This window comes from Pseudopodoces humilis, chromosome 7 (genome assembly GCF_049639895.1).
Source record: "Pseudopodoces humilis isolate 2021_Gansu_Grassland_sample_001 chromosome 7, ASM4963989v1, whole genome shotgun sequence".
NCBI lineage: Eukaryota > Metazoa > Chordata > Aves > Passeriformes > Paridae > Pseudopodoces > Pseudopodoces humilis.
In genome coordinates this window covers 2,378,892-2,395,000 of record NC_142206.1, presented here as the reverse complement: position 1 = coordinate 2,395,000, position 16,109 = coordinate 2,378,892, and the positions used below count along the sequence as shown (strand labels likewise).

The window sequence follows — 16,109 nt, the reverse complement described above, 5'->3', positions numbered from 1 at the left end:
TATTCTTAAAAATATTTATGCACAAAAATGGCACAGTATGACTGAATTTTATACAAGACCTAAGTATTATAAGGAAATAAGTAATCCCTCTACACAGGTTCCCCTTATGATCATTAAAGGCTGAAATGCATTTGGTGGTTCTGCCTGTTTGACAAAAAACAAAACAATAAGTTTTACATACATTTTCACTTTTCAAGGAAATGTCTTTGATACTGCTCAAACATCTTCTTGTATTGGAGACAACTAAAAGCAGATTTGTCTAGAATCTTAAATCCTTAAATTCTGCTGTAATTTTCTGAAGTTATACCTCAGATGAAAATGTAGGAATTAGAAAACAAGCAGCCAGCTGTATCAAAGGAGCATAAAAGCCCAGATCCCATGATTCTTCTAGGAAGAGCTCACCAGAAAGAACTAGGAAAACAAATCAGATGTTCACAGTTTCCCAGATTCCACACATCATGTCTGTCTCACATAAGCCAGGTGGGATTCCTGAATGATAAGAAAATCTACTGGCACCCAGTGCCATAAAATGTGGACTATGAAACATTTTGGTACATGGCCTCTGTAAAGACAGCTACAGAAAAGACATCTAGAGAAAGCTACATTTTTTAAGAACCATTGCTAAGAGCCTGTATGCAAAGGTTTAGGTAGCCTAACATGTGTTTTACTAGGTCTTAAATTTCTTGGGCTCAATTTGATTTAAAAAAATAATAATGATTTTTGAAGGCTGCTTTCTCTCTATCACTATTGGTGTTTGGGTTTTTTTTCTGCTTTAAATGTGGAGATTTTCCATAGGTAGGAGTTTATTTTTAAACTCCTTAAGTTTATTTAACTTATTTTAAACTTCTTAAGTTTATTTTTAAACTTCTACAGGCTGAAAAATATTTAATGCAGTTATGTTTGATCTTGCCTGAAGTTGGATCCTTCAATTTAGGGACTGATAGACAAACACTATTTTTCATTTTCTCCTTCATCCCACATCTTCCTACAAGAATTATACCACCCTTGCTAGGAAAAGCAGCAATTTGTGTGCACCAGACATCACCCAAACCCACCTAGATCACTGGATTTGTCCATCTGTACAGCTCCAGAAGAGCAACTCTTCGGAGCTGTGGATGAGCCACCACACCAGCAGCTGATTTGGGGGTCCAGAGGGGTAAAAGTGGTACCCTGAGGTGCACACACCAGACCTCGGGGTGTAACACACCCTCCTCAGTGAGCTGTGCTGGGTTTAATCTCTCTGAGGTCACGTCTTTTGGCAGCTCTTTTGGGTTTTAGTTGAGAGTGGCTCCATTCGCACATACAAATGAAAGCAAACAAGTGAAACCTTTCAGGAGAATGAAGGTTCTCAGAAAGGCAGTGATACCCCCAGCAATTCCAGAAATTATATTTCTGTATACAACACGGGGCTATTTAACAAAAATTCTTCCTTCCTAAAAGGGGATCTGCCACACAACTTATATTTTAAAGATGCCCTTCTACAGTTCTATTAAAAATATCATTGTATTTACTCATTGTCATCTGTAATTATGATGATCTACAAATCATTATAGAATCACACAAGACAAAAAAAATTTCCTTCACACACCTGAAAAACTTCAGAAGTTCATCACTTTTCAAAATATCCCCAAAGTTTTCAATTTTCAAAAATATATTGCCAACCTTATAAAACAATTTGTTCTAAAAGTTAAGATTGATACACCATTGTTGTGGTGTTCATTAACAAACAATTATGTTTTTCCTAAAAATAGAACATTAAGATGTGGACTCTGTAAAAAGACTTAAAAACAGAAGACAATAAAAATCAAAATTTTTATTTTTGTAGACCAACCATATAGAATCAAAAATCATTTGAAGGAGAGACAAAACAGACTTGTGGCTTTTGAATGCAGACAATTATTTTTTTTTTAATTTTACAGTAAATCAGGTAGCATTGTCAATGCAAATTTCTTATTTTAAAGGACTGCTTTATACTGATTTTACTATAAATTTTGTTTCATACTAAAGTTCCATAGAATCTTTTTTTATTCATACATTATATAAGCACACACAATGTCAGAACACATGTCCAAGGTCTTTCTACCTCACTGTCTGATCAATAGCAAACAAAAATCCAGTTAGAATTCTCTTCTACTGAATTAAAGTCAGCAGTAAATCTCTTCCTTACCTTGCAGCTACGGGATTTTTAAATCTGTCCCAAGCACAAATTAATATATAATTTGGATAATGTGCTGCTTTTTATCCTGTAAGAGTCAAGTACAACATGACCAGCAGTGTGCAATTTGTGTTGGGACAATACACCTTTGGAGACTGCTGGATCCAGACTGGTTCTTCAGGGCTTTTCTGGAGAACATTCTCCAACCTTTTACTGGTGCATCAACACTACTTTGCTGTACTTATTCTCAGTAAGTAGCTCTATCTACTTTTTCCATGTTCTTCCCTATATTTTGAGTTTATATTTTTACTAGCTTACCTTAACAACACAGGACAGAATCATCCAGAGGGCTCATGACAGAAATTCTGAAACAGACAGGGTATAAAATACGAAGCCTTTAGTAAAGAAAGCAAAGATGATGTTCTTTGCCACTCTAGCAGCTGAAGATTTTAAATAACAGATGTACTCCATATAAGAGATAACCTACAATTCAGCACAGTTTATCCAAGGAAAAGATTTGTGAACCTGCTTGTTTGTTGTTTTCCAAAGATAAAGCAGCCCTAGTCACATCAAAATGTCCTTATCTCTGGTACTAGCAGTTTCTGGCCTAAAATCAATGGCATTTGTTTAACTTTTAGAAAAGTGTAAAGATTTTAAGTGTGGAAGCTGTACACTTGTTCTAAAGTTACCTTTCTCAAAGCCTAGGAAAGCATTCTGTCCTTTCAGGGTGGGAGACCAACATTGGCCCCATAAGAGAACAAAACAATTGTCATTAGAAACCTGCTTTGGAATCTTTGCTGACAGAACTGTCCTTAGATAGCAGATAGCAGTAATCTGAAACAATCTGCTGGATGACAATGCTTTTCAAAGTTTCAGACTTTAGCAGAATTGTGGGAAAAGCATTAAACAAAGAATTCTCAGCTGCTAGAACCCCCAGATTTTCATTGTCAAGAAGCAATGGGTCTTGGTTGGCTGCTCTGCTTTTCCCAATTTCCTATAAGGTTTTAAGTGAATTTTTTACTCTTTTTTTTTTTTTTTTCCTCATTTCCAGGTCTGTTTCAACATGTGAATTAAAAAAAAAAAAAAAAAAGAATGAAAGCTGAACAACACATTCCTGAGAAGAGCAAACTGATGATCCAGAAAGCATATGGGAAAAACCCTCTGAGAGGCCTTTTTTATTCAACCTGTAATACTTCATGTTGATGTGATAACTGGGGTTCCAAGCAATTATTGCACTGCTCCAAAACAGCTTCTGAGATCATAATGCAGTAAAGATTATTTCCATCAAATACAGAGCTACTGAAAATGTAACTGAAGGGTGAAGTTTTAAAGAATTTTGTCAGTTGCTCCAAAGTCTCTGTTAGCTGCCTGTTGAATTTTGGATGAAATTTAAAAGACTGGAGCTGCTTACCCAAGTACTGCATTGCTTGGGATCTGCATTTCTGCCCCCACTACAAGAGGCTGCCTTCAGTAATCTGAATTCTTCTAATGAAGACATATTATCTTTCACAAGTTAGCCAGCATGTTCCAAAAACGGGTGATTAAGTTTTTATATCTTTTTTATATATCTTTTATATATTTTATATATATTTTATATATATTTTATATAATCTGGTTAGTAGGGCAAACACAGATTATTATCATTATCAGGATATAATATAATATATAATTATATATTATCAGGATCCTTACTTTCTGTAATCAAAAACAATTACATTTTATACTGTATTTGTCTATTATAGGATGTTACTATAATAAGACCATAAATAATAACTGAAGGTTTTTTTCAACCACAAGTAAAAGATTACTTATAAACTAGAAAAAGATATCTTAACTAATTTCAGCTCAAATTGAAAGAGGAAGCCATAAGCAGCAGCACTCTGATTAAGACTATAAAACTATTTTCTGCTTGCAGCATGTTTGTATGTGGGATTAATTCTCCTCCCTAGCCTTTCCATCCTAACACTTTCCAGTATTTAGTCAGCATCCTCTTAACTATTAGTACAGAGATATTAAGTGTTAAAGGGATTAACATCAGTCAAGTTTACCCAAATTTTCTGTACCAAAAGGTACAGAATGAGGCTAGAGGTGTTTCAGCAAGCCGAAAAGCAGTTTGTGTCCTTTTCAAACACCATGCTGCCACCTAGTCGACATCCAACTGAACTGTGCTGTCCTGGATGCACTGTGCTTGCAGCCACAGCCATGGAATAAAAATCAAATTGTTTTCCAGAAGAGATCAGTGCAAGACTAAGTTACCAGAAGCACTGAGAGCGTCATCTGAATTCCAGCACAAAGCAGGCACAACTGCAACTCTCAGGGCTCACATGTGCAACACTGCAAAAAGGGTGCGTGTGTTCAGGGAGCACTCCAAGCTGCTGCTTGTTTGTAGTTACATTGTGAAATACCTCTACCAAGTGTAAAGAAGGAAATAATTAATACCACCAAGTAGGGGTTCAGTCCAAAATAATATAATATGAGCAATTAACAGATTTATGCTGTGTCAGCAAGTTCAGGCACTACTGATCTTTAGCCTCTTTCCAATGCTTTGGGAGCATCTACTTTATATCCAGATTTCCCTGAAGGCTGATTTGCTTCCTTTTTTTATCCTTTCTCTTCATTTAAATGTGTCTGGTTTGTGGAGGAAAAAGTAATCCTTTTGTCATTCTTCAACACAACTTATACTAACTTCAACATAACTTATACTAACATTGCTATTAAATATTTGGTATCCCTATGATAAAGCTTCAAAAGGAATTATATTATTATCATCTCAGTGGGGCATAATGTATGAAAATTGTTTCTTTGTTGCCTGAGCATCATAGATAAAGTCAATATTAGTGACAAAAAATCTACTCTCATTGGAAAAATGTCCTCATTTTTTGTGTTTGCATGTCACTCTAGGTTAGAGTAAGGATGTCTCTGCAGCACCAGGTTTGGAACAGCTCCCACAGGAGGCCAAGAATGGCAGGAGAAGGCGAGGAGCAGCCTTGCACCAGAACAAAATGTTTTATGCCTCCTCTCCATGCCAGAGAATCCCCAAAATCCCAGAACAGCAGAGACTGCAGAGAGCAGGCAAGAGTTCTCCTCTTTATTTGGGCACCCAGCCTAATACACGATCAACAGGTACAGGATTTTTGCAGGATAAAAGGCAGGATGCATGAGCTTTCTGTAAAAATGCATTAGAAGACCATAATTACATTACATTGTGATAAAAACTTGAATGCAAAAGGCAGAAGAAAAAAATAACCAGCAACACTGTCAAGATGACACAAATATCCTGACCACGGTACTTTTAGAGCTCTTTTTCATGCCAGCCTTCATCATGAACATCAAAGATATGAATGAGATCTTACTAGAAGTCACCAGTAATTGTGGATGTCTTATGTATTTGTTCTAATTCTTAAGTGAATGACAAATTAGAACTTCCCTAATTTTGCTGCTCGAAGCACTCTACTATTGTCTGCACATTTAGTTTGAGGAATTTTTTAGATAAAACATACATTGCCACAGCGGTGACAGAGATGTCCTGGGCGTCCACGTATTTTCCTCATAGCCCTGTGGCAGGATGAAATTGCTCATATGCCCAGAGGCAAGCAGCATGGCTAAATTCAATTAGTATTTCCAGACTCTGGATGGGGCATCGCATAAATAATCCATATGGCAAACATGACACTAAACCCTACATATTAAAAAGAAAGAAAGACACCGCCCCCCTCGGGGCGGGATCAAGATATTAAGAGCGCTGCGGCTGCCCAGACCCAGCCGGAAAACAGCTGTTTTAGTTTGGGGTTTTTTAAAAAAAAAAAAAAACAAATAAAACTACACACACCTTGTTTTCCCCAGATCCAAGGGGGAGGTTGTTCTCAAGCAGAACCGGCACCGAGCCGTTGCCCCGAACCCTGCGGCTTCAGCGCGACGCTCTCCGGCAGCGGAGCCCGCTCCCCTCAGGGCCCGGCGGGGCACGGGCAGAGACAGCGCAGGGCTGTGCAATGCCAATTCCCCGTTGTTCCAGGACAATTAGAGCAGGACGCCTCACCCTGCCCCGTCTAGGCGCAAATCTCCCTGGAAAAAGCCGTAAAGTTCCGTATTTACAAACCCCCGTCCCTCTCCTAGGCCCGGGGCCGGCCGCACTCACGCGGGAGCGGGACGGGCACCGTGAGGGCTTTGAGCTGGGCACGCTCACAAAGTATCAAAGTACTAAAACGCAGCTAAATATTCCCCAAATCCTTCACTCTGCCCTCTGGTGACACCATGGAAATTCGTTTTAAAGTGTACAGAAGCCAGAAGACCACTTGTTTTTCAAGACATAGCAGACACTTATCTCACACGCCCCACCACACAGTTATTTTGCCCCAAGTCTGTATTACTTTTTCCCAGACATTTTTGGGTTTGTTGTTCGGGTTTGTTTTGTTTGGGGTTCAGGCTTTTTGACATAATAAATTAGATTTGTCTGTTTGACTTTGTTTAAGCCATGACAATATCGCTCAATTTCATGTCTGGTTAAAATGCACACAAAGCTAAGGAAATTTGAGTTTTGGGCTGTACACAACCAAACTTCGCTGAAATACACAAGATAAAGAAAATGCTTCGTAATAAAATCAACATTTCCAAAGCACTCAAGTTGTAAAAGACATATTTTTTATGAGTTACCTGAAAGACCATCATTAAAATGACAAGCAGAATGATAATGATGATGCTCAGAACCGTGCTTTTACTCAGTCCAAATAATTTTCAATTAAAGTTTTGTTTTCTTGGCTGGGCAGCATCATCAACACAGAACACCAAAGGAATATTCTCAGGTTTGTCAAACTCTGCAACATTCACAGAAAATACTAAGAGAATTAATACTCAAAGTAGTATATTCTGCAATTTTTTTAAAAATAGCACTATATAATGAAATACCACAACATTTTAAAGTTTCATTCAGAACAATTTCAAAATCATATGCTGTTAGTTGTTACCATAGTGTCAGCTTATGATATGACTTTACCAACTGAATAGTTCTCTGCCAAACTTAACATTCATTATTATAATTACCAACATATCATTAATAAATCAACACTGAATAGCTGCATGGAAGAAGGCCTCGACATAAGAGGAAAAAAGGGATACAAAGTCATACAAGTCAGGCAAGGCATAAGAGAAGTATAATGTGAAAATGAGTGCTATAATGAAAAATTATGCAGCAACTTATGTGTCAAGGATTTGTATTTAACATGGACTGTGAGCTGAAGTTATCTAATAACTGCTTGGTAGGTTACATTAATTTTGCTTGATCAAACTTGAAAGAGGTAAAAATAAATGGGATAAAGAACATGATAAATAAATATATTTCCAGCAATTATTTCCTGGACAACAGGGAATAGACCTGATTTGCAGAAATACACATGCTACTTTAAAAAAACCAAAAAATACAAATTTGAAGGCAATACAAGAAATTTTTACTTATTTTCCTCTTTGTGCTAAAATTCAAATATAAATTCAAATATAAATTCAAATATAATTTTTTTAAAAATTTTATTTTTATTTAAGATGGTTTGTACTTCACTGGATTATTGTCATCAACAGCAGCATGAAAACATCATTTCCTTAAGTTTTATGTCCTTCACTAAAATCCATAGCAAGTAATTAAGCATATTTCATGTTCTACATAAATCACACTTTATGGAAACGTAATACAGTCGCTATGGAATGAGTTGCCTTTTTCCCCCCCTGAAATCCTGCGATTTACTTGGCAAACCCTGAAATATTAATTTGACACAACAGTACCTGGAAACGTAACATTTTCCAAAGCACAAGTCAGAAAACATTCCTCTGCAGAAATCTTTAAATAGGTGATCTGGATCTCCCAGACAGGGACAGAATTTGGATTTCCACCAGTAAAATGAGGTTTATTCCTGCCAAGGCCACAGCTGGCAGGAAATAAACAGTGTGAGTAGATTAATATACTAAGCAAACCTTTGTCATCCCTCTAATGGTTTTCATCAGGAGTTCCAAGTGTTAATCACGTAAGTGTATACTTAAAAATAAAAGAAAAATACATTTTTTGAGGAAAAAACAAGTTAATTTTAAAATCTTCAGATGCCATCTCAAATCTGCATCCATCTTTATTGTATATGCCTGCTTTAGATCATGTGCCCGTTTTTTGTCCACAGTGTATACTTGATAGTGAAAAATGCCAACGAAATGCTATGTTTCAATAAATCTCTTTCTCAGCAAAATGTTATTGCTAAATTTAACCCAAATAGAACTGATTTATACTTAAAACCAACAGTATCATTGTTGAGGTATTTCACACAACAGTGATGTGACATTTACTTAGCAATTTTGGACTCCATCAAATCTTATTTTTAGGAAGTAAAATTTGCAGTTATTTCAGTTTATGTTGCATGGGTTGAGTTTGCTTGTTTGTTTCAAAGTTCCTTATGTACAAATATATTTCTGTGGTAATTTGAACATAGTCCACCAAAGAAAACTTCGTATTTGCACTTTAAATTATTTTAAAATTAGAGAATGGAAGCACAAATTCTTATATATAATACAATCGGTGTTTTTTTTAGTTTAATTTAGTAACAACCAGACACACTTCCAAACTTTACATGTTAGTATCTCCACATTCTTGAAGTTGTGCTCTGATAGGAGTTTCCCATATAACTAAAAAAAAAAAACCATATTGAGATGGTATTTAATGCTGAGCTTCCCTTAATGTGTTATACAAGCAATTCAGAGATGGTAAAGCTGTCCAAGCAAGAAAATGGGAACAGTCCTCCTATTCCCCAAAAATTTTTGCTATGTTCTTCCAAATTATCAACTACTGCATTTAGACTGTTGCTTCTTAATTCAGCATCAGTCTTTTTGTGATGGTTTTTGACTAAGTAAAAGTAAGTAAAGTATATCTATATTTGACTCAGTAAGGTACATCTGTTTGACTAAGTAAAGTGTATCTATAGAAGAAAATATTGAAGCATTTATGAACTGAAATATTGTGAATGAGATCTACCAGAAATATTAAAGGAATTAATCACTGGGATTCATATTTGAAAATAATTAATACAGCTGCCTACAAATATCAAGATGATAACAGAGAAAAACCAGGAGTACAGCCCTGAAAGACATGCTGCTCCTCTCCTGTTGAATATAAGAATCAATTGTTCTTATAGATAATAAAAGATAAATACTGAGCCATTGATATGGAAAAAGAACAAAATAAAATATTCCCTTCATGGAAAGAATAAATACTTCTCTCTTCTTCCCATGTTAAATGAGTCTGTTACTTTTGCTCAAATCAAAACATGGAGAAAGGAACACATGGGAGGGAATTTTATTTCTTTTCATGATCTCTACAGACCAAAAACATGCTTGTGGACTTCTGTCTTTGATTTATAAATCAAATTTCAGTTTCTATGGTCTCAGCTCTTCCCAAAAAGCTTCATGTATTAGATCTCCTTAGAACAGCTGTATTTTCAATGCTTCTTGCTCTGGACATCTCCCCATTTTCTGAATTATGCCACATTCACGCCAACCAACCAAGCAGTGATGGGCAATAAAGCTCCATTGTTCTGCCTGTTGCAGAAGCATTCCTGATCAAGAAATCAATTAAATGTATACTTACCCTGTAGCTTTTTGCTATCAATGATGCTATTCACAAGCTGTGTACACAATGAGCTGCTTCACTGAACATTACTCACCATCAAAAAAAGATTAACCCCCCAAAATGTCTGCTACAAGTGACAAGTTTCAAAATAAGGGTTTTTTTATGTGAACTGCCTCCTTAAAGGAACATTTACATCACCTCATGGTTTTCTTACATTAAGGACAAACTGCATTCACATTCTCACTTGTGCAGGAAGTGTCATTTAATAAATAAAGAAAAAAACCTGCTTACGTGGGTCAAAAATCTCTCTTAAGAACATAATTCTCAACATCTATCTCTCAACTACCCATGTCCAGTACCTTAAAATAACATCTTGACCTCTATGTCAATTATAAAACTCTGTTCACACATATTCCTAGAATTACAAAATACTATTAGATTTTTAAAAATTTACAGAAACATAAGGAAATACATTTATTCTGTATTTAGCTCAAATAAAAAGGCTGACTTTTTGATTACACAAAACCCCACAAAGGTATACAAAGCTTGTCACAATACTTTCATAATATTTTTCTGGCATTTTTTTTAAATGGGTGTGGGATTAAAAATATATATATTTTTATTATAAACATAAAATTTCTTCTTCTCTTAAAAGAAGACCAAAACTAGCAAACACCATCAAAGTCATCAGATGATATTACTAGAAATAACAGATCTAAAACTAGCACGTAATGAAATCTGAAAGACTTAAAAGGACTTATGTCTCCTCCAGTTTTGTTTTTCAGAACTGTGTTGTACAAAATAAGCCAGTGTAAGAGATTAGGGGGAGGGGAAGACTCAGAGACTCTTTGGCTGACTGGATGCGTTACATTAATTTCTTAATATGTGAAGGAGTGGATTACCCCTCTAACAGCAATGGGAAATTAGTTTCTTTATTTCTTCATTAAGACTGTGGGAGGGAAATTAATTTTCTACTCTGGTTTTCAAAATTAATTGAATATATCTTTATTAAAGTGATAAATATATACACCTACTTTTTGGTTGAAAGGATTCTCTAAATTAATCCTAAACAGATGTTTTCGTAGCAGTTTGGTAGCACATGGTCATTTTTTGTTTCACAAAAAATCTTGAAAAACAGATCACCCGATGTAATAAAGATACTGATAAAAAAAATAATCTGAAAGGAGTTTTTAATAGAAGAATTTTAGTTGCATTAAATAGCATATTGTTTAATTTTCCTTGCTTCCTACTCTGTGTTATTTTTTTTTCCTATGTACTTGCAAGTTTTGTTGTGCACTTCAGTGTCAATGCTTTCCAACATATAGATAAAAGCATTAAAAAATTGTTTTGATTGCTTTTACAAGAAACCAGTTTTTAAAAGCATCACCCACCTAGCTTGAAGTTGAGGCAAAGTGTCTTGAGGTGCCTTCATCTGTGTATTGGTTTTTGGAGGAATTTACAGAGCATCCAAAAGTTGCTCACTTTACTTCCTACACCTGCAGTTTTTATACCTGTTTGGATTGTCAGTGTATTTCCTATGGTGTACTTACATCATGCCATCATGATTTTCTTTTATTTAAATGCTTTTATTTACTATTTTTTACTTTTATTTACTATTTAGATTAGTACTCTTCTGTGCAAAATCAACCACCTCAAAGTGACCTTATGCCAGCAGTATTTTTATTCAGCCTTCCCTTGCATAATTGGTATAATCATTTTTGTAACATCTTTCTTATATAAAAAAGTAAATTAAAAGTATTTTTCTAGAGAACTCAGACAGTTCAGCATTGGGGGAAAAAAACAAAATCTGCTCTTGGCAATGGTGATTCCACCCCAGCAGAATCTAAGAGCTCATCAAGGAAAGTCAAATTTGCCAGGCCTTTAAAACCATCACATCCTTCATGTACTTATGGCCCAGAGGTTCAAAAGAGTAAGAAAATTCATAACAGATTCATAACTGAATCCTAAAACTTAATTTTTCTTGTGTGCCTTAAATGCATTTAAAAAGAACAGAATTTCTCATCTCTTGTTCAATGACAATTAAAAGTCCATCCTATTCCATGGGATATCTATCAACTCTATTAACACAGAGGTTATTTAAATTTCTTTTTTTTGTTGTTTTTAAACTCAAATGGTCAACTTTTCAACTTCTACCATCTTTCACATGATTTATTGTATTATTCTTTTCTTAGAGAAAAATCTAAGAAATAAATCAGAAGACCATAATTTCTGAAATTGAACTGCAGTTACTATAAACGCAAACTTGTGGTATAAAAGGAAAAGTAGGATACAGTAAATAATTAAACAATGGGGAGAAATTCAGCTGATATCCTTACTAGAAGTTAATAGTAGTTAGCTACTGTTTGTTAATTAGTAAAACAAACAATCTTAATTATGGGCACAAAGGGTATAGGGATTAAATACGCAAGATTTATGTTGAACGAAAGCAAGACTGTCTCAAAAACATTCACACACCATAATTCAACCCACTTGTTTAATCCATTCCAGTAGAATAGCTCTTCTCTTTCAAAACTGCCAAACAAAAACTTGCAAAATGCACCTGGGAAAAGAGGAAGAACAAGTTATTCACTTGATTATATAATTTACTGCTTGATCACTAGCTTATTAAGAAAAAATTTGAGTGAGTCCACAGAGCATCTTCATGAATACGTTAATCATAATTTACAAAGACAAAATAAAATGCATCTTTGTCCAGAGAAACAATTTAATATTAATGTGTAGTGGCAAAAAAAGTTTCAGCTCTAGCTCCTCTTTAGGGGAGCATGAAGAAGCAGAACAAAAGGAAGTCTGGATAAAAATTAAGTAGCAGACAAGATCTCAAGTACTTGAGGAAATGGGTCAATGGTGAAATAATCAAAGAAAGCAACACCAAAACCCCTGTTCATTAGAGAAGAAAACATATGAACCACACCACGATTAACATGGCCCCTTCTGTTGTGGAAACCCCTTCCAATGTGAAAGATTGAAGGCTCTTCCAATTGTTTGTTGCTGTTTGAATTGCCTCATGTATTTATGGAGGAGGCTGTTGAAGGCCCAGCCATCTTCCACATCACACAGCAAAACCACATGAAGTCCCTTCTTCCAAGACATCTTTTTAAATTAAAAAAAAACCAACAAAATTGATCCCCAAGATCCAGAAGCAAGGAAACTCCAGAAGACTTTTCATATTCAACTCTGCAATCTTCAGACAAAAAAGAAAAAAAGGAAATAAAGAATTTTCTAGAAAGCATCCTCAAACCATCCTGAGCCAGGGCTCAGTAACCTTCTCCAATACACACCAATAGCTTTGTATGAATGGGACAACGTGAGGTTCTCCTAAAGCACAGGTCAATTAATTGCTTGCTCACCTGCCCAGAGTAATACTGACTATATTCCCAAGAAGGTAGAGTTTGGCATCCACTGTGAAATATTTTGCCTTTGATAGAAATGTCAAGAATTGTATAAACACCTGAGATGTGGTGACTAAAACTAGTCTGCTGCAAATGAGGAGGGATTCATAAAGCAAAAAGGGACAGAATTTGTATCACTACTCATTGCTGGAACACTCTCTGTAGGGAGACTGCTGAACTAAATTTTCTGCATATTTTTTTAGGCAGAGAGACTATTTAGGCATCTTGTCATCACTGATCTTAATAACATTTTTCAGAAAAACTTCTGTCTAGTCTACAAGTGTTTTTAGAACCAGGTTTTACAACACAGCAAAAAATGACTGCATCCTCAACAGAGCAGTGTTGGCTTTTCCTCATGTGTGTGGTATTCTCTCATTTGGACTAAAACCCCCAAAACTTTCATTTGATTACTTCTTCAAAATCAGTAATATTCACTTTACTCTTTATATGGGTGTGATGTTCTTGGTCATTTTCCAGAAACTGTAATCAATATAAAAAGAACAGCACAATATGCAGGGAAAAGAAATATACGTGGAAAACAGTAAAAACGTGATCTATTATCAACCCTAATAACCATTCCATCTGCTTAGATAAAAGCACCTCTCTCAGTTAAAGGTGTCTTCTACTCACCACTGCAAATAAGATGAATTTTTAAGATTACATATCTAATGAAAACTTTAAAATCCCTTTCTCACCGTAAGTCTTCAAGCAACTCTCCCACAATCACAAACAAGTTCCTCATGGATCAGCTAAATCCATACCAAATAGAAACTGCCTGTATCACAGCAACAAACACAAAGTTTACAAATACATCTCCACAGCTACCGCTATAAGTGCCAAGCATAATAGAAACATCAATATCTTTTGCATTAGTGCACGTCAGAAGCTGCATCGCTGCTGCAGCTGAGCAGGATTAAAACACAGCCAAAGCTGCTGCTACATCGCTTCACCTACAAACAACTCACAAACTCGATTTTGTTAGAAGATGAAACCTTTCCAGGACATGGCTTTGTCTTCTCTGCTTTGGTAACAGATCCTCAGTCGGAATGTTCCAAATTTTAAATGAAAATGTTGCAGGAGAAAGCTGAGAGGCCACCACACAGCTCCCTCTGCTGTGAGCCAGGAGAGGAAATTGGTTAAGTCCAAGATATCAACTCCACAGAGAAATGGGTTACTGAGGCAAACAAGGGAATGCAACAGAAGTAGCTAAGGAGCTAAATAGAAACCCCAGACCTCAGAAAGTTGAGATAAAGTGGAAAAATCAGGGCTTGGGCTCTGCTAGAAGACAGTATCACAGAATGAGAGGATGGCTGAGGCTGGGAGGAGGTCACTCATTGAGTCCATCCCACCCCCAAGTGGGGACACTTCTGTCAGCTTTGTGTATCTCCACCAACAGAGACTCCACAACCTCTCTGGGCAGCCTGTGCCACCACCCAGTCACGTCCTCAGCAGAACAAAAGACTTTCCTTACACTCAGAAGGCACCTCCTGTGTTTCAGTTTGTAGCAGCTGCCTCTGGTCCTGGCACTGGGCAGGGAGCTCCTCCACATCCTCCCCTCAACCATGAGGCTGTTCCACCCCTGGAGGCCAAGAGCCCTTAAATACCAAACCCAAACAAGCTCCTTTCACTAATCAAAAAGTAGCTCACCAAAACACAACAAAGCAATATCAAGAAGAGCCAGAAGCAGATTTTCATCACGCTGCTAGAAGGTTTTGACAAGATTTTTTTTTTTTTTTTTTTTCCCCCTGCATGTATTTGGGAGCACAGAGCTTCAAATTAACCAACTTATGGTGATGGTTTTCCAGAAACCATTTCGTGGAATGCTCACATGTAGAAGTCTCACAACCTAATAGTCTTTTTCATGGCCAAAAAAAAAAAAAAAAAAAAAAAAGTTTGGTCTTATTAAACTTGCTACATCTAAAACAAATTTGAGCAAGTGACAATGCAGAATTTTAATCCTGTTAGATGAGCAGCATTCTCAGTGCCTGCACAGGGAGCTGACAGCACTGGGCCCATTAGGCTCATTTCTGTTCCCTTCCAAATAAATACAAAGGCAATTGTGTGTGAAGCTAAGCCCTGCAATGGTTTTACTGACCCTCTGTAAGCATTTTTAGTTGAATAACTTTCCCATAAAGGTTCAAATATAATGAAAGTAGCCAACATTATTAATTGCATGTATAATTACTTTTGTTATTTATGTGTTACTACAAGTGTCTGTGGTTATTTCTGACCAATATGAATGATCCCACAGCCTAGTGGTTAATAACCAAATATTTCAATTATGTGTAGGCTTTCTTAAAATATTTTTGAAAAATCATGCCTGAAACTTAAATTTCATTCTGAAACTTAACAACTGACATTAATCTATCAACCTGTCCCTAAAATCCTAGTTATTTTGCTACTAAATCACTCTTTTTTTTCATGTTTCTTGCTTTTCCCCCTACACTGCCATAGGTTATTTGTGCCAGAATTTTATTTTTTCAATTGGAAAAATCGCTAGCAGTCTTCTGAAGGAGAAAAGCAACAACTTCAGCAGAAGTTAATCAGCTAAATTCAGCTTTTTAATTGTAAAGAATGTCATGATGAACACTTAAAAGACTCCATCCTGTCTTGTTGGGATGAAACAATAGCCTTAGCTAAAAATTAAGTGATTTGCGTATCTGAATTCAAGGCACATTTAAAATACTTCTATAACGTCATTAAAATAGTGCTGATTCCAAGTAAAGATTTACTTGATGATAGATTTGTCAAACAACATAATTTCTGATATCTTTTATTAGACCAAACAATTTAACTGAAAAACCAAGCATTTTTACAGGAAGATGAAAAGGACACCAGGGAGTACACAAAAAACAAGATGTCTTTTTCAAATCTGGCCTGGTCTAGAAAAACCCTTCCCCTCTGCATGTAGTGTGTGGAATGGAACACAGATTTCTTCAAGATGGTTCAC

The 16,109-nt window shown here is 36.0% G+C and overlaps 1 protein-coding gene across 1 annotated transcript in view; it reads right to left on the bottom strand.

The window, feature by feature from the left end:
• Positions 1–6,084, bottom strand: part of CCDC73 (coiled-coil domain containing 73) — a 58,208-nt gene extending 52,124 nt beyond the window's left edge. The window contains exons 1-2 of the mRNA XM_088058091.1: positions 5,985–6,084; positions 2,474–2,520 (exon numbers count right to left, since the gene is read on the bottom strand). Of these exons, the coding sequence (XP_087914217.1) occupies positions 2,474–2,497 (24 nt within the window). The 5' untranslated portion in view covers positions 2,498–2,520; positions 5,985–6,084. The remainder of the gene's footprint in view (positions 1–2,473; positions 2,521–5,984) is intronic.
• Positions 6,085–16,109: the final 10,025 nt, after the last annotated feature.